This window comes from Rhinichthys klamathensis, unplaced genomic scaffold (genome assembly GCF_029890125.1).
Source record: "Rhinichthys klamathensis goyatoka isolate OS25496 unplaced genomic scaffold, OSU_Roscu_1.1 h1tg000387l_1, whole genome shotgun sequence".
NCBI lineage: Eukaryota > Metazoa > Chordata > Actinopteri > Cypriniformes > Leuciscidae > Rhinichthys > Rhinichthys klamathensis.
Window position 1 is genome coordinate 963,551 of NW_026606891.1, and position 24,810 is coordinate 988,360.

The following is a 24,810-nucleotide window of genomic DNA, read 5'->3' on the forward strand; positions in this document are numbered from 1 at the left end:
TTGGAACAACTTGAGTGAGTAAATGACAATTTTAATTTTTGGGTGAACTAACCCATAAACAAGCTAAAAAGATTAAATAATAAATTTACATTAACTGAAATAAAATAAAATATTAATATTAAATGAAAAACTTAATTTAAGATTTTTTGTCATTTTAGTACTTAAAGCTAAATATAAAAAAGTAATAAAAAATGGCAAAAGAAAACTAGAAAAAGTAAAATATTAGTATTTCATTAAATTTCATTTTATTTTAAAATTTTCCATTTGTAAACACTAGAATAGTATATAAATAATATTAAAATAACACTGCAGCCAACAGTGTGAGAATTTATCCCCTTTCTACAGTGTCACCAGTACCTGGTGTAGGGATATCCAGGTCAGTAGTTTGCTGGACGTTGGTACGGCCTGGTCTAGGGTCAAATGCAGGTACTAAAGCAGAAAACTGTCTCTTTAGCACAAAGTCGTCGTCCCATGTCCTGCGCCGACCTCCTTTGGTTTCATACTCCTCTTCCTCCTTTCAGGCCACCATTGAAAAAGCAAAGTGGTAAAGCTCTCTTACACATAATGCTCAACAGCTTGCAAATGTGAAACACATATTTCACCTAACCAAAGACATGCTACACAGAGGAAACATGCTAAAAAAAAAAAAAAAAAAAACCTGGAACACCAAATACATTCTTAACCCAAAGAAGAAAACAAACAAAAACACTGTTCACCAAACTAAAAAAATAAAATAAAAACACCAAATTTCAAGTAACCAGAGAGGAGAACACGAAGAAAACCAAAAATAAAGGATTTCCACTGTACTATTATTGAAACTACAACAGGTTTTACCCTATGAATATGAACGTGGTAACCAAGGTTGACCCTGGACCGTACCAGAACTTCCTCATACTCCTGTTCTTCCTGATTGTCATCCTCATTCTCATCATCGTCATCGTCTGGCTCTGGCAAGTCTTCCTCGTCATCTAACTCGGCAAGCAATGTGTTGGCCCGACAACTGTCCAGGAAGTCTGAGCGGAAGAAAGACAATGAAAAAAAATCAGCCTTCATATTTAAAAAAAAATATCAAGGAGATGAATTCAGAGGACAAGACTGAGTAATTAGTTTAGTAATAAGCAAAAACAAAATTAGAGATTAATCTTTATAAAAAAGAAAAGAAAAAAACAGGGCTGAGGAAGGGGATGTACTAGAACAATTAAGGGTGAGGGAAAAGATAGTATATAATAAATGTAACATGGCCTACCATAGAGTGAAAACTCAGCCTCCTGACCTGTGTCACTCTCGCTAGATGTAGAGGTCAGGCTGGTCGTCAGCGTGTTACTGAGCAACTGGCCGACGGACAAACCTGTAGTTGCCGTGGCTACATTATTGCTGCTGGTTACTATGGAGGTGGACATTGTAACAGTTGAGGTGGTACCAGTGGTTGTAAGGTTAGGAAAGCTCTGTGCACCCATAAGAGGAGAAGCTGCAAACAAAACCCAAAAACTGTGATTAGTCTCCAAAAAAAACTAAAGCAGTTAACTGAAATCAAAAGCTTGCTCTACAAACTAAACATGCTTCAAATGGCTGCAGTATGCAAATCATGGCCAATATTAGAATTCTGTTAATATTCACAGAATAGTTAAATACTCTGGAGCAGGATGTTACTCAAAAATAAATTCAACAAAATTATAGCTATTACATAATAAGGACTAAAATATCCTGAAAAAGAAAAGACAAGCTTACAGATGAAATAGTAGTAATGCAGTACTATCTCTCTTCTATACTTGCATGTTTCCGAGTACAATTCTAAGGCAACAATGACTAATTTTTCTGAGAACACTTGCCGTTTGATTAACAAATATAATAAGCCTCCATTTAAGTTTGTCATTAATAAAGCTAAAAGGACATCTAAACAGTGGTTCTCAAACAGGAAGCCAGGGCCTCGAGATGACAAAATAATTTAAAGCATTAAAATAAGCTTAATCAAGATATTTATTCACCCTCTCAACAACTGTTTGTTTCTTAAAAAAAAAAAAAGATCCAGAAAAACCTTAATATATTATTTAAATTTTACAATTTTAAAAGTGTGATTTGTAGGGGTGTCCCCGACTAAGGATTTTCATTGTCGAATCATAATCGTCAAGTCTTGCCTATAGTGGAATCATGTGTCTGTGTGTGGGGGGGAGGGGCCGGGGCTTTAACACTTTAAAGCCACTATGTACAGAACACGCAAAGATATAGAAGAAAATGTTTAAAAACCTATATAAGAAATAGGCTAACAAATAACTGCAGAACGGCCACACTGCAGACAGGATTTGCATTTCACATGTCGGCAAATCAAATTAAATCGGCTAAATTGCCTTTTCGATAAGGCTCTAAGTACAGCGCAACATCGATGCACTGAAAAATAAACAATAATTAATTTACAGAACAGAATATACCTTTCTAATAAATAAAAAATACAAACCGAAATAAGTCAGAATCAAGTCACAAGGTACAGAACAAATGTGTGCAAAATGCCTAAGGGGAACATATATTCAAAATACAAGCCACAAAAAGTTAAATTAGATAACCCTGAGAGATCAATAAATAAAATAAAAATAAAGAAATTATTAAAATAACGAAAGTATAGCCAGAATTGTCAACTTTGTCTTTTTAACTGCAGTCAACAATAAACGCTAAACTGGAGTGGCAGTCTTGACACACACCCTGACGAAGGCAATAGCCGCAACGCGTAGGTGTATCTGTCACCAATTTTAAAGATAAAAGCCATGATTCAATAAAGGCTTTTTCATTTTTGTATACACAATTCGAGTGCCTTGGAGTATTACTTTGATTTTGGAGTGGCAGTCTTTTTAGCTAAACATGTTCACAGCATCCAAAAATCAAATTAGAACCGGCTGATATGTTTTGAAATCACTTGTACCCTACCTGATCGAAAAAAAAGAAGAAAAAAAAATCTAGTCTTTCACTCTTTTCAAATTGTATGCGAAAAACACTTAATGGCTTGATATCCTAAAACATATTAAAAGATCAAATTCTGTCCACACCTTATTAATAAAGCATGCTATATAGCCTACAGAAAAGTAGATAAGCCCAGAATATGAACACAACACGTTTAATTACACGTTAAGCATTTTCCTCCCATAGAAAACCGTTATTATAAAGAAAACGGGTTGCGTTCATATTCGGCGCTCATCTGCTTTTCTGTACATAGTATGCTTAGTATGGTCTTTATGTAGTTTGGTCTTTTAACACCACTGCCTTAATATACATTACAGAAGTGCGATCATGGTTTTCCTGATGCTAAATCCAGCCTTTGAGAATATCCTTTCTGATGGTGTGCATCCACACTTTAGATTTTCTTATCCCAGACATTTTTAAAGATTTAAATCACTGCCGCCAAGACGCTCCTCTGTCGGTCATGCCTCCATGGCCATTTTATAATGAATATACATTTTACTAGTTATGCCAAGCTCAAAAATATTTTATCGGGTAGAAATTGATAATATATATATATATATATATATATATATATATATATTTGAAAATTCTTATCCAGTAAATCACGACTGACTGGAAGAGTCATGTAAATTCATTGGTTAAAAAGAGTGAAAACACTTCCGAAAATTTTGCTCCTAAAACTTCTGAAATTTTTCATTTTATTTCAATGAATAATTAGCTATTCAATGTATTATTTAATTATAATACTTTTAATTTACAGTAATTAGCAGGGCCCAAAGGATAAATTAAGTTCTAATAACAAAACTGCTCTGCTCTAGGGGCCTACAAATAATGTTGTGAACATTGGTGGTCTATGGAGACTGAAAAGCTGAAAACCACTGATCTAAGCCCAAGTACTGGCTCCTAGAAGAATGGGCAGTTGAAGATACTCACTGGCAGTGCTCATGACATTGCGCCCCAGCGTGTTAGTGTTGTTATCGCTGCTGCTTCGGCTCAGGTTCATGTTGTTGGTGGCATTGGTGCGAGACATGTTGGGCGCCCTGCGGACGAACGACTCCATCAAGCTGGCCTCGCGGGAGGACAAGTTGGGGACACTGGCACTGGAGCTCATGGGCGCTCCAGCTGCCAATAGTGAGCTGACGGAGAGCCGCGCGCTGGTGGCAGAGCACAAGGGCCTCTGGGATGCAGCGTCCTTACTAGATGACTCTGAAACAGAGCTGACGTCAGGAGAGCTCACGCTCACGATTCCCATAGAGATAGCGGTCGAAGTGCCATCGGGTGCTGGTGTTTTACGTTCGCCGCCTTCGCTTCCCGTGTCCGCCGTTAGTGTGCTGGTGCTGGAGACGGAGCCGGCTTCTGCAGAAGAAAGCACAACTATCGGTTCTTGGCCCTCTGCCCCCGGGGGCCCTCCGACGATGCTTACTCCCTGCTCCAACAGGCTCTCGACCCTGCGCTCCACTCGGGTGGAACTGAGGCTTAAATCGCTGCTGCTGGCCACGCTACACACCGAACTGCTACTACCCTTGCGGCTGGAGGAACTGGCCCCCGCTGTGGAGGATGAGCCACCCTTGTCTGGGCAGTTATTTTTCACCAGGCTGCTCCAGGACTGCGGTGTGCCTGCAACAGTGGATGAGACAGGTTTGGGTGACGGCGCTGACTCAGGGTCGTACCCTGGCGCAAGCTTGAGGTCAAACTTCCCTTCCGCACCCATACGATACGAGTTTGAGCCACCGGCATCCCAGGTGACATCAATCCAGCCTGGAAAGTGGGGGAGGGGGGATATGAACGGGTGAGACCCAGCAAGAGAGCAGAGAGAGACAGCAGCAAGTCAAAGACAACAGCTTTTGCTTGACACTGGACCAGAAACAACAGAATAAACCAAGACTATTAGATGAGGTCAAATTTAGTTTTGTATATTCTGCCAAACCTATTCAATTCATATTCATACCACTGACGATCATCTAAGAGGACACCCAAATCACTTTTTTTTTTTTTTAAACCTTTATTTAACTCTGGTCCAGGTGAAGCAGTGAGGTAGGAACATGAAGCACAGAAAATGACAAATTAAAAAACAAAACAAAAAAAGCAGCAGAATTTTGCAAATGCCAAGCTACGAAGCCACTTGAGAAAAAGAACAGAAGAATCATTTCGGTCAGTGTCAAATTCACTTGCAATGGAGTTCGTTCGGAGCTTGCAAATTGTGACATCAACATGCACTTGGCTTGACTGATGGAGACAGGTTAAAAAGGCCGTTTTACACACTGATACATGGCTGCCCAAAGAATCAATAGCAACAGAGGGGATGCTTAAGATAATACGAGTAGGATATGTAAAAATGTTACCTGTTAAGTTGGGGGGGAGGGATAAAGGTTGCACTTCAAAATAGCAAACTAACAAAAACAAAAAAGTATGGAATGACAGTTGCAGAGCAAAAAGTAGTTATCTAACACGTATCATTGAACTTCAGAGTGTGAAACAGATAGTTTTTTATCATTTCTTCATGCAGAATAGAAGCAAGAGGAAAGCACCATATAAGGAAGTAAACACAAGGGGAAAAAAAGACTAGTTTCAGATCAACCCCATCACGGTTTAATTTTCTTTAAATACACAAAGCATTTGTGAAGGCCCTTGAAAATAAAAAGGGCTGGTCTGAAAACAGTCGCTCTGAGGCAAGATGGGAAAACAAGTCCAAATGTGATTTAACTTTAGTTGTTTTACTGTGTGAAGATCAGTAATGGTTAACTCCATCTCCCCCCTCACTTTTGATGGATTTGCTGCAGAAAGCTCTAAAACATGCAAATGCACTTGATGTTCACAATTTGTTTCCCTTAAACACTGAAGTACCACTGAACTCCATTGTTGATTGGCCAGTAATGCACTTTTCATGTAGTGGTCCGATGCAGTGATGCCTTGAAAACCGCTGAACAGAAATCTGCTATGGCATAAGCATTACACATTGCGCTGTCCTACACAAGCTACCAACTGTTGGATGCACACACTAAGAGCCACAGAAGTGACTCCAATCCTCACCATTATGGGCCTCTCCGGTCACAGTGCCCTCTCCAGCAGGATTGCCATCCTGGTCCCTCCACTTCCAGTCAATGCCACGCACCACCCGTGCCCCTGGAACTATGTACTTCATCACCTGAGAGCGAAAGAGACGGCGCTGTCGTCTCAAGTTGGCCTCTGCCTCCTTAACTGCTTTACCTGACAATGCAGAACAAACCTTGGCTGATTGGAAACATGAGCAGAGACAAAGCAACCTCAAATTAAAAAAAAGCATGCAATTAATGATGGTCATTTTTCTTTTGTGATACTTTAGACAAATTGAAATATGTTTACTAAAGAGCTCTTTTAATGACTTCCAGTTCACATGTTAATCATAATCCAATACTGTCATGATGAGAGATGTCTTTTTAAAGTTGGCATGAAATGTAAATTATTGTCTTTGATCTAAAAAAAAAAGTCTCTTTTCAATAATCGGTTTCACTTCCTTCACATCGCAACTTTAAACCCAAACTTAAGAGTTTGGTGAAATATGTAGCAGCACATTACTGAATCTTCAATGTTGCCATTATGGTGCTTTGGGAACCAAATCCCAACAGGAAAAAAATAATAATAATAAAAAAAATTCAGATGGTTAGATTACTGCAATTAGGTCAATCACATGTCAAATATTCACATACGGACAAGAAACAGCTCTTGAGTAAGCATAAATATTATAATTAAATTTCAATATGACAAAAGTAGTATTGATTGGCATTTACCCAGCTGGTCCTCACACACACCAGTAACAGTGCCATAGATCTCTAGACCAGACAGGGAGAGGTAGTGTGTTTGTCCGCTGGCATTCTTCCCCATCTGTTTAATACGAATGTGTCTCCAGCCCTGCTTCTCATCTTTGGATGGATCCAGAGGCCAAGTGGCTGTCGACCTAATGCAGTAACATGAGTCATATAAGTAGGTGCACCCAAAAAAAACAAAAAAACAATAATAGGAGTCTCCAAAATACTGGTTATAACACACATACCCTGGCTCATTGAGAGAGCTGTCATCCACATGCGTGTAGAGTGTCATCCAGTTCTGACCATCTTTGGACACTTGAAATACCCAATTCCGGAGGGCGGATCGACCGTATCCACGAGCGTGGCGAAGTGTGTACGCAGAAGGGATGACCCATAAACCAAGGTCAATGGCAAACCATGCGTTTTTATCATCGTTGGTGTGACAGTTGAGGGCTGAGCTGTCTCTGCTCAGGATGTCTTCAAGTCGGCCATAAGGCAAGTTTCTGCCCTCGGAAGAGGTCACCACCACTAATCCATAAGCAGCTGGGTTCACCCATTCATACGCAGTCCTGTGGACAAACAGAAAAGGATTAACTTCCTTATGCATAATTTTTTCTAAATGGGTCATCATATTGTGGTTCAGAGTATGAGAATAATCTTTGTTGATTATTTAAATAGGTTTTAATTGAAATTAGGCGTGCAAAAAAAAGACAAATCTGCTCACTTCGCGTTGGTGCCGATCCAGTACACAATTCCGTTCTCGTCAAAGTCATGTTGGTGCCTGAAGGTGAAGCTCTGGCCCTCTCTGAGCTTTCTAACAAAGATGAATGAGGACCTGTCAAAGTCATACCACTGCTTGGCCACCTGGGGAGAGGGAGGAGACAAAGTTATGATCTTTTCTCAGATTCCTGTGGGGATACAGCGCAGTAAATTTGGAACAGTAGAAATAAACAAAAAAGCTTTCCTACCATCTTGAGCAGATACTGCTCCAGTGACTCAACAGTGGCCAGCGGCTCCATCTTTAGCATTCTACCAGTACGATCAATCAGGGCCGTTTCACCTGGAGCACGCTCCAAGCGGAAGCGTAACCTCCTTGTCAGTATCTAACACGACAGAAAAAGATTTAAATGAACTGAAAATTCATAATGAAAGATGTCACTGTTTCACATGCACCAAACTAAAAATACACATCCAAACATAGAGATTGACCTGTAAATTATACGTTGAGCCTGGTGTATCATATAAGTGTAGAGGTAGCCGCTCTATTGACTCCAACACTGCTATCAGTTTGCGGATAAAGGCAACTGCGGGTCGGCTGGAAGACAGAAACAATTAAATGTATGACAAACAAAACCAAATTTGCTTGCAACATGCACAAACCAGAAAAATAAATTGCTGGTAGAGACTAAGATATATAGGGAAGAGATCACTTTTGCATGCAGTGCCTGGGTAGGACACAATGTGTAACGCAAGATATACTTTACCTTTCGTCATCTTCATTTTCAGTAAACGCGGTCTTGAACACATTTATTCTTTCCATCAGAGGCTTACAATCATGTTTCACATCTAGTTCCACACTCTGTGACGCAAACATGTAAATAAAGTAAAAGAGTAATGAGTATTGGGAATAAACAATGACATGTTTACAACTGACAGTAATGTAGTCTTGTATGCGTGACTCACATTGCTGAGGACAGTAAAAAGTGCTTGCACGAGGCCACTGCTGCACATTTCATATGGAGAAATGGTGTTCTCGTCTTTGAGAACGACTATTAAATTCTCCAGAGCTGTTTTCATGAGGTCTCGCCATGTGTTTTCACCTTCAATACACTGAGGGGGAAAAAGCAACAAAATCTTACTCACCGTTGTTTTCTTTTTGACCTCAACTACATGGAAGCTAAAATAAACTGTGACAAAGTTTAGCATAATTATACCTGTCTGTTAGTATGCAACTCCCAAGCAGACTCTAGCTGGGTAGCGATGTTTCTCAGAGTGACCACTACCCCTCTCGGCATACTCTCCACAGCCTTGAAGTGATCGTCGTACAGATCTCTGGCCATGGTTTTCACCTACAGACACATAGGTGGAAAAATAATGTTTTCTAGGGGGTTTACAATAGGGGTGTAACGATACACGTATTCGTATTGAACCGTTCGGTACGAGGCTTTCGGTTCGGTACGCATTTCAAACCAAACGATTGGTTGGACCATTTTTCGTGCCGGCCAAAATTTTGTTCATTCACACTGGCGCGACCACCACAACGTTGCCCAACATCAAATGGCAAACGTGATGAAAGCGGAACGAAACTGCGCTAATCATTTGTGCCTAATGGACCGTTATGAGTTTTGACCAATGTCAGTGCAACGCAAGCCAATCTTGATCAAGAGACACTGTTACTACACAGCACTATGAGATCCAGTAAAAAAGCATTTGAATTCGCTACAGAAGTAATAACATCGCTGCGAGATCTAGTGAGCTTGCATTCCATTCAAATTTCTCCGTTATTATTTCGACATTATGAATAAAATTGCTGCCCTCAAATATTAATCTGGAGCCTTGCTAAGAAGAGTCAAGTATAGCTCCATCATTGTTCAAATTTAAAAAAAGATCATACTTTATGTTAGTTTTAATAAATAAATAAAAGAAATCAAGGAAATTTATCTAGCATTTCTTTATTTTTGTTGTATCGAAAATATACCGAACCTGGTCACCACTGTATCGTGTCGAAAAGAACCGTGAATTATGTGAACCGTTACACCCCTAATGTCGAGTAATTTTATGTAATACACTACAGTTTAAAAGTTTGGGGTCAGTGTAATTTTTTTAAGCAAGGGTGTATTCAATTGATCGAAGTGACAGTAAAGACATTTATAATGTTACTAAAGGTTTCTAATTCAAATAAATGCTATTCTTTTGAACTTTATATTCATAAAGAATTCTGATGTAATGCATCATGGTTTCCATAAAGTGGTTTTCGTGTAAAAAAACAAAAAACATTTCAATGTCTCTTGAGCACCAAATCAAATTCAGCATAACAGAATGATTTCTGAAGGATCATGTGACACTGAAGACCTCAAACTTTGAACAGTTGTGCAACCATGGCTCAAGCGAGTCAATGAGTCAAGCTCTAAAGGATCAAATTAATGCTCAGTAATCATACCTTCTGTTTAGTTTTTTCCAATTTGGATTTAAGCTTTCTTCCTCGCTTACCAGTCCAGCCAGTAACAAACTCAGACCCTGTTACAAACAGAGGCACCAATAATTGAGTGACTTAGGAAACATACTGACAAAACCGATGCTTTTAAACTACTATTCCAAACTTACCTAGAGAGGTTTCTGCTGTGAAAGAGTGCTTAGTGCCTCGGTTTGACTCAAACACAAAGCCTGGTAGGTCCTCTTTGAGGATGGTGGCCTGCTGGCCATCTGAGTTATGGATGGCAATCTCACCCTCTTTCAGACAAGTGAGAGACCAGTTTCCCACAGTGAGTTTGGTGGGACCTTGTGTGGACAGAATGGGCTGGCTGGCTGTCACTGGTTTGACCTGACTCCTGGCACGCTGCAGCTTCTCCAGAAACTCACTTCTGCTCTCTACAGGAAGGAGGGAAAGAAAGCATCAGCTATTAGAGCGCACAGGAGTTGATCAAAGAAATCAAATTGATTCAACTGGTGTCAGGAACTAATTTTGTTTTTTCATTGATCGAGGAGTCTGTGTGCAGCGGACCTACCCGAACTGTCAGAGCCACCCTCTGGGCTTCCACTGGAGTACATGGTGGCCAGTTTACCATCCAGGATGAAGCGGAACCAACCATTGCTTCCATTGGAGAGCTCCAAAGCAGCTGCGTCACTCCAGATATAAAGGCAGTCCCTGCCTCTGATGATGGACCAGTCTCTCCAGTGGTAGGGCTTCCCCTGCTGGATCTCTTTGGCATCCTCTTGTGGTTCATCATCCTAGAAAACAGACAAAGATCAACTTCAGAGCAATTTCTAAATATTTTCAAGATTTTTTTTTTTACAAAATAATTGCACAATAATAAAGACATTAATCTAAAATGAGTTGATTCAGACCTTCTCAGGCTTGGCCTCTTCTTCATTTTCGTCATCTGACGTGGGTCCTGCCAGAGTGGACACCTTATTAATGACACCCAGTCTGGCCAGCTGATCTAAAAACACATCACCTCCCTTATCCACTAGATCCCTAATGATCTGAAGTGCCAGCAGGTGACCATCATCATCATCCTGTGAGAGAGGAGAAGAAAGGTCAGTAAGACTTAACTTTAGCCCTATTAAATTTAAAAAAAGATCATCAAGAGGGAAAGACTAAATTATCTGACCTCCTGATCCAGGACAGTCGCAGTGATCTCCACAAGTACAGTGGGCAAGTTGTGTCCAGCATCAGAGTCACACACTTCCTTAAGTAGAACTTCAGAACTGTAGTGCACCATTTTTCTGATCAGAGCTAAACTGGCTTTTCTGTGAAAGAGATGATGCAAACTGTTATCCAAAATGCAAAAAATATAGCACTAAATGGTGTTCTTTTTTTGTTGAAAAAACACTGATGGTCCACATTAACCCCTCACCTTATTGAAGGCAGCATGGTTTGCTGAAAGGTTTGTGCAAATACTGGGAGCAGCCTTTTCAGGTAGATAGGTGCCATCTCAGGGTCACCTTTCGGCTCACTGCCCTCTTCCTCTTCTTTATTAATATCCTTCTTTTTCTTGTCATCCCCCTTGTTGACAGGGCACATCCAGTCTCCTACATCACACATAACAAGAAACTCTTTATTTGAAAAATCTAAAAACTCATGGAAGTCATCATTATGAAATGAATGGTGAGTGACTGCATTAAAGGACAAGGGTGTAATTTCTATGCCACCAGCGTCACCACAAAGTGCAAAAATAATAGTTTTTAAACAGGGCTTTCCAAACACTCCCTCATCTGCCATTGGTTGTCCAAACAAGCTACTCTGTCCCAAATTCACACTATTGGTTTAGCCAATACTGCGGTGTCTGACTGATTTGAGATGCTTAAATGACAAAGGCAATGTTCTGATTGCATCATATGGCCTCAGTGTTGACATTTTTCAGTAAAAATTAGCATACAAATAGTTTACAATAGCCTCTGCATTCTAAGAAGAACATAAAAAACAATTTAGCTTTATTCTTCTGAAGCATTTACTTTCAAATAGCAAAAGGGAAAAAACACTCATATTTTATTGGTGTGACCGATACCAGTGGTTAACAGAAATGTCATGACGTGAAGATAAAAGCTGATGGACTCACCAGGTGACTGGAGAATTGCTACAACCTCACTGTGTCCCCTTTCTCTAGCTTTGTCTAACGGAGTTTTTCCATCTTCATCTCTCAGGTCAGGATTGGCCCCATGGCGCAGTAAAGTCTATTGGGAAAACATTTGCCATAAAATAAATATGTGTTAACAAAAATGTATAATGAATATACAAAGACTAGGTCACATGACAAACACTTTACCTTGGCTACTTGTGGCCTGCCAAAACAGGCAGCATAGTGCAGAGAGGATGACCTCTGGCCTCTATTGACATCAGCACCTCTCTCGCAGAGGAACTCCACCTTAAGCAGGCCAGAATACAGTGAGATCTTGCAGTCATCAGAAAACTATGTTCATCTGTTTCACTGACTCCATTCTTCTAACTTACACAAGCAATCACCAGACCAAGAGGGTCAAGAAATTAGGTTGTATTTGTTTTCATTATGCACGGCATTCAGCCGTGTCTCCTCCACATAACCATATTGCACAACGTAAGAATAGTGTCGTCCTAAATTCAGCGTGTAACCTTTATTCATAAGTATGTGGTTTGTTTGCTCATGCTATTGCACTGCCTAAAGGTAATTTCTTGCAACATGTGCACTGAAAAAAAAATCCCAGCTATAAATAAATAAAGCCTACCATCTCTTGTGTTCCAAATGCAGATGCCCAGTTCAAGAGAGTCTGTCCTACATCATCCATGAAATTCACTTCAAATGCTTTCAGGGGGAGGGAAAAAAAAAGTAAACCGTACAAGTCAGGTAGGATGTTGCCTCAAAGCAACAAAAGCCTTCAAAGTCCATGCCCCCTAATATATTGATTTTGCATGCACTACTCAAACACTTACCACCGGTGTCAATGGCATCAATGAGAGCATCGGTGTCTTTGCTGCGTATACAGTCAATAAGCTGTCGGTGGGAACGTTCCCCGGAGCTGTCAAGACGCCGCAGACCAGGGATACGGCCGGTAGAACCAGCTGTGGATTTGGGCAAAGCCTTGCGGCCCTCAAAGAGCAGCACCAGCAGCAAGTCCACCAGCCGCATGGTGTCCAGCACGCAGCGCTCATCCCCCTGCAGAGCACTCTCCATGGAGTCAGGCAGCTCTGAGCGCAGGAGATCCTGAAGGAGGAGAGGAAACACAAATGTCCATAAATGTAACCAGTAGAAACTTGGATTTCAAATACATTTCAGAAATGTCCTCACAATGTTCTGTCAAAACAAACAAAAGAAAAAAAAAAACCCTGGAGGAAACACACCGTACTTGTGACATCTAGCATATGGCTAGAATATTTCTGTGAATATACATCTTACATGTGTGACAAGTGGTGAGCCTCTGCAGAGTGTAGACAGCAGACTGACAATAGTGGACACTTGGTTGCTCAGTTTAGAGTCTGCAGCAGATGGAGTGGCTCCACTAGAGGTCCTGCCAGGCTTGCAGGTGGAAGAGGGTCCAGATGCCGTCCCTCCTGCCGCAGCCATACGGGACAGCAGCTCTTCTGTCAGTCCATGCTTAGCTAATGGGGCTGGGTCAACTCCACGCCGTGTAAACCGGTCCGCCAGTGAAGCAAAGCAGCGCAGAGCTCCATCAGACACCTGTGGATTTCAATTATAATTTAGTTTTTCATGTAACATTTGTGCGTCATTTTACCAACAATGTCAGTTCTCTATACCGATTAGGATGCATTAAATTGATTGAAAGTGAGAATAAAAGCCATTTATAATGTTACAAAATGCTGTTCTTTTGCACCTTCTTTTCATCAAAGAATCGTAATTTTTTTTATCAGTTTCCACAAAAATATTAAGCACCAAAACGGTTTGCAACATCGAGAAAAAAAATCTGAATATCAGAATGATTTCTAAAGGATCATGTGACACTGAAGACTGCAGTAAAGGCTGCTAAAATGGAAAACAGTTATTTTAAATTGTAATATTTTCCAATATTACTGTTTTTACTGTATTTCTGATCAAATCAATAGTCTTGGAGAGCAGAAGAGCCTTTTTTAAAAACAAATAAATTTAAAAAAAAAAATTGAAACAAAATTGAAACTACCTCAAACTTTTGAATGAGAGCAATTTTAAAGGGTTAGTTCACCCAAAAATGAAAATTATGTCAGTAATTACTCACCCTCATGTTGTTCCAACCCCGTAAGACTTTCGTTCATCTTCGGAACACAAATAAAGATATTTTGATGAAATCTGAGAGCTGTCTCACTCCTTTATAGGCTGCAAGGTAATTGATATCTGCCAGCCCAGAAAAATTAGTGAAGACATCGTTAAAATAGTTCAAGTGACTACAGCGGCTCAACCTTAAGTTTATCAAGCGACGAGAATACTTTTTGTGTGGAAAAAACAAACAAAAATAACGACTTTATTCAACTATTCATTTTCTTCTGTGTGGGCTTCTGACATGAGTTCACGTAGTGTAACAGCGCAGTGCTTCTGGGCTGTACGTCAGAACGTAGGCTCACTATTGGCCGATGCTGGTCATGTGTGTGACAACAGCTTAGGAGAATGACATGGAAGAGAAGAGATGGTTGAATAAAGTCGTTATTTTTGCGCACAAAAAGTATTCTCATCACTTGATAAACTTAAGGTTGAGCCGCTGTAGTCTAGTCTATTTTAACGATGTCTTTACTAACTTTTCTGGGCTGGCAGATATCAATTACCTTGCAGCCTATGAAGGAGTGAGACAGCTCTCAGACTTCATCAAAAATATCTTAATTTGTGTTCCGAAGATGAACAAAAGTCTTACGGGGTTGGAACAACATGAGGGTGAGTAATTACTGACATAATTTTCATTTTTGGGTGAACTAACCCTTTAAATTCTTAACAACTTAAGTCTTCTGTAGCTTTTTGTGAGGAAAGGACTGAAATTTATTTCACACAAAATATAGTGCCATTTTTTTTTTTTTTTTTTTTTTTTAAGTTTGTCATGTACTACCTGGTGGTCTTCATGTTTCAGCAGACTAGACAGGGACTCCACGCATGTCTCAAGGGAAGAGTCCTGTGGCTCCATCTTACTACAGAGGCGAGAAACTACTGCCATGGCAGAGTGCAATGTGTCTTTGTGCACAAGATGACCGCTATCCCTAATGAAGCTCAACACACAGTTCAGACCACCCGCTTCAAATACAGCTCCAGATTCCCGTGTGCAGATCAGCTCCAGAACCTGATGACAAGACAGCATATGATATGACCATCATGCATAGTGGAATTTACTGCACCTTTGTAAAAATCAAGTAGCTTCATAGAGCATCTTTTCAACTGTTAAACCTCATATTAGCAAATTGATTGAAAAAAGTCTGAAAAAACAAAACAAAAAAAAACACACCAGCCAATAAAGCAATATTTACCTTTACACATTGTTCAGCCAGATCTCTGCTGGTCCTGTTGTTAAGCTCCACCACCACTAGCCGGTTACACAGGGCTTTGATGGCTCCATCTACTCCCACAATCCTGCGGGTGCATTCAGCAGAAACGTCCAGGTAGTAGGTGATGGCCCTGGCTGTCACTTCCAGCACATTATCTGGTGCGCTCTCATCCAGGAAGATCTTACACAGAGCTGGGAGAAATGTCCGTGGAGGACACCTATGGTGGTGAGACAGCAGTGTCAGAGTGAAAGGAAGGTACACATTAGGGCTGCATGATATGGCGGAACAACAGCAATACATGATTTACTTGTTGAATAGCACAATGGTGATATGCAATGCAACAAATCTTGTGTCAAATCACTTATTATTTAAAGCCAGAAAAGAATTATATCTAATATGCATGTCTCATGTTCTATGTAAACAAAGCATTATGCCAACCTCTCAAAGGCCTCGTTTACACTGCAGGTCTTGATGCCCAATTCTGATTTGTTGCCTATATCCGATATTTTTGACCGTCCAATTAGACGTTCTTTCTAGGGCTGTAACGATACACCAAACCCACGATTCGAATCACGATTTTTGACCCACGATTCGATTCGTATCGCGATTCTATCACAGGGGCAGGGCTTGGGGTGAAAAAAAAAGATTTTGAGAGAGAAAAAATATATATACCGGTATTTTTATTAAATAACATTAGGAAAAACCTGTATAATAATAATAATAATAATAAATAATTAGACACGACGTGTCTCTTTGCTGAGAGCGCTGTTTCTCTCACATACACGCAAAAAGAGAGAAAACAAAAGTCTTACATACCACACAGAATCAACGCGCTACAGCTCATCAATCCTTAGTGCGTTTTATAATGTTATTAGTAGCAGAATTAGTAGTAGTAGTAGTATTATCTTTTAAACACTGAATGACCAACAATAATTTAAGCACGACCATCAGTCCTAAGTTCACTTAAAATGACAACTATGCATTCATACATTAGTTACCAAGTTTTAGTTCTAATAACTAAAGTTCTATCATTAAATAGTGCTTGATTATCATAATATAATGTTTGATTGACTGATGTTAAAGTCCCTGTAAAGTCAAAATTAAGTATGTGTTTTGAGTTTGTCACACCACAGAAAAATGTGTTATTAGCCACCCAGCCAAATTTGAATGATAAAAAAAGCCAGCAAGTACATAAAATAAGATATCAAAATCTTGAAAAAATGAGCAGTATTCTCTGCTCTCAAACGCTGGGGGTGTGTCCGCTGGCTGCGCTGAAACCACGCCCACTCGCGGTAAAGCTGCCGTCGCCACACTCAACTCTACAGCCGGAATAGATGCTCGCACGGTGGGCACGCACTGCCGATGATGGCACCAGTTGTCGGCGCGACAGGAGGATGAAGGTCGAGGCGGGAGTCAGTTCGGCCCCATTCACCAGTAACAACGGATTATCAGTGAATCCCAGTTGTCTCCGACGAAAGTTTATAAAACTATCCCGTGTAAAATGATCACTTACAGAAGCGGGTATTGGCGGTGATCCTCAGCTCTCCATCAAGGTGGCTCTTCACAAAATTAATCCACTTCTTCTTGATGTGATCGTTTTTCGGAAATTTAAATAAGGACACCGATCTGTTTTGTACGTGATCCGGTGATCGCATCCAGGTAGTACGCATTTCCGTGACGAAGGCATAGCTAGCTAGCAATCTGTATGCTGTGTTACTAATAATAGTACTGACAGTAACTCGCGATTGAGCGGCAAACTGATGTGAATGTGCTCTATAATATTGTTTTTTTGAAATTGCCTTTACAGGGACTTTAAGAGTGTACGTTCAGATACTTAAAAAGCTGTGCCTTTGTACGAAGATTACAGTTATATAATTTTTTTTTATATCAGTCTGGCGAGTAAACAAAACAAAAAAATGTACTAGCCAATGGCGTTTCCATTGCCAAGGTGTGCGTAGAGGGTTGCAGTATATCTTTGAAGAGCATATTGCAGGTAAAAAAAAAAAATCAAAATGAATATATAACCTTGTATGAAAATACCATATGAAAAGTTAATACAGGATTTAAAATGTTTTAAAACGACATAAGGGCACTAATTTTGTAGATAAAGTGAGCGTTTCTTTGACTGCTCGTAAAAACGCTTTTTTTCCAACATCGCATCATTTTACGTCACGACAGGGAGCCTCGCCCTCAGCTCAGTGCAGAGTAGGCTGGTATTCAGTAAGGGCGGTCGTCAGTCAGTGTGTTTTCAGTAGTTTTTGTATTTCAATTTATCATCGTCATGGTAAATTATTGTGTTTGTGGAGGTTGCAAAAACTCCGGCCTGTCAGGACATCGAGTCCGCAGGTTTCCATAACAAGAAAAAGGACAGTGCTATATATCTTTGTGCCTGGTGCGGTTTGTGCAGGTGAAGAGACAGGATTTCTCTTCCGCATCGGCTTCGAAAAACACGGTCGTGTGTAGCGTTCACTTCAGATCGGAGGATTATCATCCCGGCGATATGATGGAGTTCAACATGGGATGCCGAAGCAAGAATATTGATCGTCTAATACTGTACCAATGGCATGAAATAGTGTGATATAGGTAGTCATGCCCTAAATAGAGGCAACTTGTAATTGAAAAACAAAATTACTCAGATTGTTTAAATATTCAAATCTTTAATTTTCTGTTTATGTTATAACCCAGGTGAAAAATATGTATTAAAAATGTACTTGAGTATATTTGTATTGTACTAAAAACATACTCAAGTATAGTTTTTATACATTTAATAGTATATATACCCTAAACATACTCATGTCTGCTGGCCTGATATACGATGGTAATAATCTACAATATTGTGAGCACAGTGTATACCGTTAGCGAAAGTGTATATATCTATAAACTAACACTGGTCTCTCTCACCAAGACACCTGTCCTGTTCTCCACTGGTTCTCCTCACACCACAACTCAATTTGTCTCTGACCGTTCTGTCTAACATTAATCCTGGCCTGCCTGCTTTCTTGGCAGCATAGCAGGCCCATAATTGTATGGCTGTGGTCCGTCATACGAGTAAGTATTTTCTCCGAAATGTCATTGCGATCCATTGTTTTCCTGTTGTTTGAATCGACCGCTCTCCCGCCCGTTACGTCACGCCCGCCACGCCCATTTTCAGATGCGGAAGTAACATTTTCTCACAAAAACGACTCCAGAAGCTTCTGTAGCGTATTTATAAGTATATTTTAAAGAAAATCTAGTTCCTACATTATTTTTCTATACATTGACTCGTTGGGTCCTCTAACCAGCAATATTCCCTTTAAGAAAAAGTAATATCCATCATTAATGACAATCAGTGGGGCTGGGTAGTAGGTATTGACAAATTTTACAGTTCGATTTCAATTCACAAGCTTGTGATTCGATTAAACTCCTCAAGGCAAAAAAAATAAATCGCAAGAAATGCTGTAAACTATACAGGGAACCCTAGTTGTTACATTACTATAATATTAAAGGTTAAAATTAACCGATTTGTATAGGTTACTTACATTTAAATTACATTAGGAGGTTTTTATAATAATAATGTTATAATAACTTTTTAATGACAATTATGTTTCTATTTGTTTTTTGAAATATAAACATTTAAATGGCCATTGAGTGGCTTTTCTGAGGTAAATGGAACATCAATAAAACAACTTGTAAACAATGTCTTTCCACGGTTCAAACACTGATTGAGATTACATGAGACATGATTAATTTCAGTAAGTCAATCTATATCTTTCGACATGTCTTTTAAAGTTGATGTTTATTTTGTGCTGTAATTAATAGTACAGAGGAAAAGATAATCAGTTTACGAGGGCTCCACACTGCCGCTTTGCTCAAATGACAGCAATCTGTCACGCCACATTAAAGAGTGCCAAAATGGTATTTAATGTTTGAATTTCTAAATAAAATTGACAGAATTCAAAAGCTGAGACTTTGTTTCATATCGCAAGTAACAAAGCACAAAAGTTATTGCGATATTGAATGGGAGGCAAGCCAGAGTTTTCCTCATTCATCAACTGAAAATATCAATATATCATAGACCAAAAGATCGATTCTTGGGATTTAAGAATCGGTTAAAATTGAAAAATCCATATATTTAACCCAGCCCTAACAATCAACTGTAAATATAAACAAATGGCAGGCTTAATTTACATGTGCCAACTTTGTGTAAAAAACTGCTTATACAGTTTGTTGAACTTTGGTTTAAGAGGTCTGTCGTATTCCTCCTAAGGGTAGCCACCCCCTGTGATCTGCAGCTTATATCAAACCACTAGTGACTGAGTGTGGTCATCACATTTAAAACCAAAATAATCCCACACGACCGAGGTGCTTCCTTGTTTGTCTCGACCTTCTTCAACAGCTATTGTGGCTTCCTTGTTCTGACCTCCAAGGCCTACTCAGTTTACAAAATTAGCAAAACACACTGCTGATCCAACAAATTTAATTATACACTTTTTAAGACGTGTAAAAACATTTTAACAATCTTGTGTAAACCCTTTAATATTGTATGTTAGACTGAGTTGCTTGTTTATCTAGTGGTAGCAGACTTGTATATACTCATTAAGTTCATAACTTAGATCAAAATGTGAAATCTGCAATAAACTTATTTTAGTCTATAGATTTAGATGCATCTGAAATGTTTTTATTTATTTATTTTGTTTTAATCTCAGGGAATATGTTTACAGTTGTAGTATGAGCATTACAAGAGCTTTTTTTCTCCCAACAGTGCATTTACACAACTCCTTTTTATAGGAGAATTACACCTATTTATAGGATATTTATTTTAAGACTATACACACAAATTCTCATATAATATCTAACAAATTCAAATCCATTGGTTGCATCGTTGAGCTCTACTTACCAACGAAATTTGTTCCAAGGAAAATGTTTTACCAAACACCCATCTTTTGACTTGATTTTTGTTGTTCATATTACATTTAAAAAATATTTAATAAAATGCTGTGATGTCTAAATTCAAGTGATTCCTATGTTTTAAATGCATTTTAATTGGTTTTAGATAAAACAGACTTGTCGGCCATAACATTAAAATAATTAGCTTGGTCTAAATGTTAATACCGGTGCATTCCTAGTGTAAGCATACCTGGAGACATTTGTGTTTATGAATTAATGCTAGTGTTGCATTGATCAGAAAATTGAAGGCTAATACAGTCACCAAAATTTTAACACTAAAATCAGACGATACCGTTAAACAATATTTATTTTATAAAAAGGGTTATAATCCCTGTTGGCAAACTTAAGTTTTTTTTTTTTTTTTTTTTTTATCTCTGAGTGCCTTTGCCACACTTCCACAAGTTGATATGCTATATTAAATTGTACCACACTTTTACATTTTGTAAAATACCAAAACGAAATCAAAAACAGTTATCAATAGTTATTTTGTTACAATCAAAAACAATGAACCACAGAAATAGCACAGCATCAGTAGTCACACTTACGTTTCGAAGCAGCGGTCGACGTTGTCTGACATGAGCAACAGCATGCAGAGCTGCTCCAGGGCGATGAGCTGCATATCCCGCTCATCGCCCTGTCCCATCTGCAGCCATTCCAGCAGTGTGTCCGGGTCCACGTCCGCCATGACGCCCCACTACCCTATCCACCCAACACCCAGTCACCCCGCCAGCAGCAGGAGAGAAATGAACAGGGGCAGTCACTGGTCCTCTTGATGTCTCATCAAGTCGTCACCTTCATAAGAAATAGAAACAAAATATGAGTATAGACATGACATCTGGTCTGGTCATGATATAACAGGAGACGAGAACTCCACAGAAAATCCTCGGCAACGTTGCTTTGGGCCTCAACCTCCACCTTCTCCCACTTGTTTGGTGCTGAACTGAAAACACAACCCTTGAGTAATTGCATGGAAACTGTTGGTTATAATGAAACGGGGGGAGCAGATGACTCCTTGAAGATGTATGCACTTGAAAGGTAAACTAATAGGAGTAAATCAAACTAATAAACATGATGAACTGCTGCCTGTAATCAAAGCACTGAAAGAAATTGCTGTGATTAGCGAATTAGTAAGCTTGGCCAACAACAGTTTCCATGATGAATAGTTCATCAATGACTCACACTGTATGGACCAAACAGCCCATCTCTTCACCAACACACAGTAAGCAATTCAAACAGAAATCACTATCCTTTTATTGTTCTGAGAAACAAACCATTAAAGAAAAGAGCAGCACTACTTTCCTGAGACAGGCAAGCTGAGGCAAGCGTGAGGATAAAATCATTAGAATGGTAGATTTATGTAAAATAGCAAAAGTCTGTCCTCCATTACTGCCTGGGTGGCTACAGACAGGCTTCAGATACATCCACCACCTTCTTAGAGACTAACAGAGAGATCCACTTATCAACAGATTAAGTGACTAACTTGATTCAGAAAGAATGTCCTGTTGAACTTGACATTCAAAGCAACTGTCTGTGGCCTAATCCACACATTTGCTGGATGGAGAGATGAAAAAAAAACCTCTACACATGCACACCCTATTACGTTGCTACTCTAAAAATTCAAGTATGAATGAACATCACCTGATTGTGATCAAATTAGACAAATATATGCCATAGCCAATGCATTCACCATAACTTTTTAATTCATGAACTGATATTTCCAGAGTTACTTTTTTTGGGGTTTCGTAACCAATTTTTAACAGTAACAGAAGACCATTGTGAACCAAAACAAGTTCTGATGCCATTGCCCTGGGGTTACAATTTCTCTTGGAAAGAAAACTTGTTTACTATAATTATACCACCTTTAAATGAATGGGATCGGTTCATTCCCAGTCTATTAGTACACCAGACCAATAACATTAAACTTTATCTTCATATCATTATTAAGGTTTTGTTTGTTGTTAATTAACGTAACCCTATAAAGATTGTATCCTATTTGCCTTTTTGCTGTGAAAACTTTAATGATTTTTTTTAATAAAGTAAAGTAAGAATACCTTTAATATTGTTATTAATAATTTAAGATAAACATACTGGAATGAATCATCTTAGGTTTACTTGATAATTTTTGTTTTAAATCATGTTAAAACATATCAAATATATGATACAACAGGCTTTTAGAATTGTGAGAGAATTGCTTTTAGACTAGAACTTTGATCATAAAACCACGCATTAATTATATTCTTACTAAGACATATTTGATATAAAGTGACAACAACTAATATTTATGCATTTTATGCAAGTGGTCTGATACACAGTTATACAAATATCACTGATTTACATTACAAGCTATCAGAATTTCATCCTTATGCTGTGGCCATATTTATAACATCACCAAATTTTGCTAATGTCAGGCCTGTGAATAAAACCGACACGTTAATTTTTCTCCTTGAGTTGTGAGCACAATATTCTCACTAAATTATACTTTATGGGCCATAAAAGCATGATATATCAAATGCTTATGACAACTTAAAGATTTTATTTTATATTTTGTCTAAACTAAGGTTCAATAAAATGTTCCATAAAAGGGACTTTTATTTCATGTCAGGTTTTGCAGGCTCATTCCCAATTTCCCACCTAAGCTAAATAAGAAAAATGAAATTTAGTCTCGAATACAAAGGTAAGTTCCAGTCTCATTTAATTTAAGTAGTGAAGTATTTTTATATTCTGTCTGCTGTTATTCCTACAGCATAGAGATCAATACAACTTCAAATAAATCAAAGTATACTGCAAAGCAGACATTCAGCTTATCCGTGGCTCCTGCTTTCATGACACTTGATGTTTCACGAACAAACATGATTCTAATGATGTTCTTTGACTTTCTGCCATTGCAGCTGACTAAGGAGTCAAAAAAACAACTTGATTGCAACCGATGTCATCATGACACCTGCCTATACAGCAGCACAATAAAACCTTACCTTCACAGTGAACCTATGAGCGTTAATAGTGTGTAATAATAGCACAGTTTGTTTGATCTATAACATCATGTCGCGTGTTTAAATTCATGTTTGGCCATCTAACCTTATCCTGAATGCCGAACAGGTGAACAAACAGACTAATTAAACCTGAAAACCTTAAACAACAAACAATAAGACGCTATCAAACATTATATATTCGATTAAACGTTAGAGAATGCAAGTTAAGCAAAGATATAGTCATATATTAACGTTCAATCTAGTCCTGATGGCCTCTTTCTTGAGTTCAGACAGCTTATGTTAGCTTACACGCCATGACAGAGTCAAGAACAGTTTAATTTTCTCCTTAAAATCATATTTAATGACATATTTCCACAGCAAATGAGTAAAAACACAAATGATCGGTTGAGAAAGGGAGGTTTAATTAGCTGGGATTAGCTAAAATGCATCCTGTTAGCGTCACTTCGACAGACCTAATTAATCCTAAACTTAAATTTACTTCATTCGTATTAGGTATTAATACATTTTCCATCCACAAATATAACCGGTCAGAAAACAATTTTGAGCTAAAATACAAAACAAAACAAAAAAAAACCAAGTAACACTACTGCGGCCTTGTGTTTACCAGTGAATCTGCGAGCTAAAGTTGATTGGGATCCCGAGGCCTGATCGCGTCTGTCAGGCAGAGAAACGAACCCTCCGCCGAGCGACACAAACACTCACCGTTTATCGCCGAACGACGAGAAGAGAAGAAAAAACACACAGGGTGGACAAAATGCGTCTCGGGCTGAAGTTGTCAGACGGCAAGATGTGAATATTGCTTCATTCCCCGGGTCTGCTGGTTGTAACGTAGAGGTCAAAGTAAACGGGAAGGCGACGGGTGAAATATTGAGTGAAATGGAGAGCCGTCGAAAGAACTAGTCGACGCTCCGCATATCACGAGGCTCCGCAGTAGCGGTCAGGAACAAACAGCGAAGCGGCTCAGCGACAGGGGGCGCTAAAACACCTCGATATTTACAGTCAACGAGGTTGCCACAAAAATTACAAATCATTCACATGGATTGCACAATTGTAGAAAGTGACCAGTAACACTGACTCTCTGAAATCAAGCCATGAGTGGTTCAGTGGGTTAATGTTCATCCTGAAACTTGCATTGTGCATGAAATGCATTATACATTTAATCCAGTGATCCTAATAGACTAGACATATCCAAATTAAGACATACTAGGAAAAAACGGCAAATGTCCCTCTCAGGTTCTACTCTAAAGTAAAACCAGTGCAACTCTTGAAGCAAAACTAGATTTTATTCTTCCAGTATAATCAGAAAATAATGGTTAATTTAGCCCTATTTCATCTGTACAATTTACAGCATGGTATGGTTACAAATGCATATTTGTAATTGATCATCAATGTTTCTAGCAGAAAACAGCACCTGAAGTCTATACAAACTGGCAAAAAACAATGGTCCTATATTTGCTGAAACTCTTCCATTTGCATTGTAAACATGTTTGTAGTGCGTTTTAGTAGTAAA

The 24,810-nt window shown here is 38.9% G+C and overlaps 1 protein-coding gene across 9 annotated transcripts in view; it reads right to left on the reverse strand.

The window, feature by feature from the left end:
* Positions 1 to 24,249, reverse strand: part of hectd1 (HECT domain containing 1) — a 38,202-nt gene extending 13,953 nt beyond the window's left edge. For 2 of the 9 annotated variants that reach the window (XM_056234065.1, XM_056234060.1), the window contains exons 1-29: positions 24,003 to 24,249; positions 20,856 to 21,102; positions 15,367 to 15,601; positions 14,955 to 15,182; positions 13,325 to 13,606; positions 12,862 to 13,132; positions 12,657 to 12,733; positions 12,221 to 12,319; positions 12,014 to 12,128; positions 11,312 to 11,486; positions 11,066 to 11,204; positions 10,800 to 10,970; positions 10,460 to 10,682; positions 10,059 to 10,322; positions 9,895 to 9,971; positions 8,669 to 8,803; positions 8,418 to 8,564; positions 8,219 to 8,313; positions 7,944 to 8,049; positions 7,703 to 7,837; positions 7,459 to 7,598; positions 6,980 to 7,303; positions 6,717 to 6,883; positions 5,980 to 6,180; positions 5,292 to 5,339; positions 3,883 to 4,707; positions 1,247 to 1,468; positions 835 to 1,013; positions 358 to 514 (exon numbers count right to left, since the gene is read on the reverse strand). In XM_056234065.1, coding sequence (XP_056090040.1) covers positions 358 to 514; positions 835 to 1,013; positions 1,247 to 1,468; positions 3,883 to 4,707; positions 5,292 to 5,339; positions 5,980 to 6,180; positions 6,717 to 6,883; positions 6,980 to 7,303; positions 7,459 to 7,598; positions 7,703 to 7,837; positions 7,944 to 8,049; positions 8,219 to 8,313; positions 8,418 to 8,564; positions 8,669 to 8,803; positions 9,895 to 9,971; positions 10,059 to 10,322; positions 10,460 to 10,682; positions 10,800 to 10,970; positions 11,066 to 11,204; positions 11,312 to 11,486; positions 12,014 to 12,128; positions 12,221 to 12,319; positions 12,657 to 12,733; positions 12,862 to 13,132; positions 13,325 to 13,606; positions 14,955 to 15,182; positions 15,367 to 15,601; positions 20,856 to 20,995 — 5,377 coding nt within the window. In that variant the 5' untranslated portion in view covers positions 20,996 to 21,102; positions 24,003 to 24,249. The remainder of the gene's footprint in view (positions 1 to 357; positions 515 to 834; positions 1,014 to 1,246; positions 1,469 to 3,882; positions 4,708 to 5,291; positions 5,340 to 5,979; positions 6,181 to 6,716; positions 6,884 to 6,979; positions 7,304 to 7,458; positions 7,599 to 7,702; positions 7,838 to 7,943; positions 8,050 to 8,218; positions 8,314 to 8,417; positions 8,565 to 8,668; positions 8,804 to 9,894; positions 9,972 to 10,058; positions 10,323 to 10,459; positions 10,683 to 10,799; positions 10,971 to 11,065; positions 11,205 to 11,311; positions 11,487 to 12,013; positions 12,129 to 12,220; positions 12,320 to 12,656; positions 12,734 to 12,861; positions 13,133 to 13,324; positions 13,607 to 14,954; positions 15,183 to 15,366; positions 15,602 to 20,855; positions 21,103 to 24,002) is intronic. The other 7 variants (XM_056234061.1, XM_056234062.1, XM_056234063.1 and 4 more) reach the window with 7 other exon arrangements.
* Positions 24,250 to 24,810: the final 561 nt, after the last annotated feature.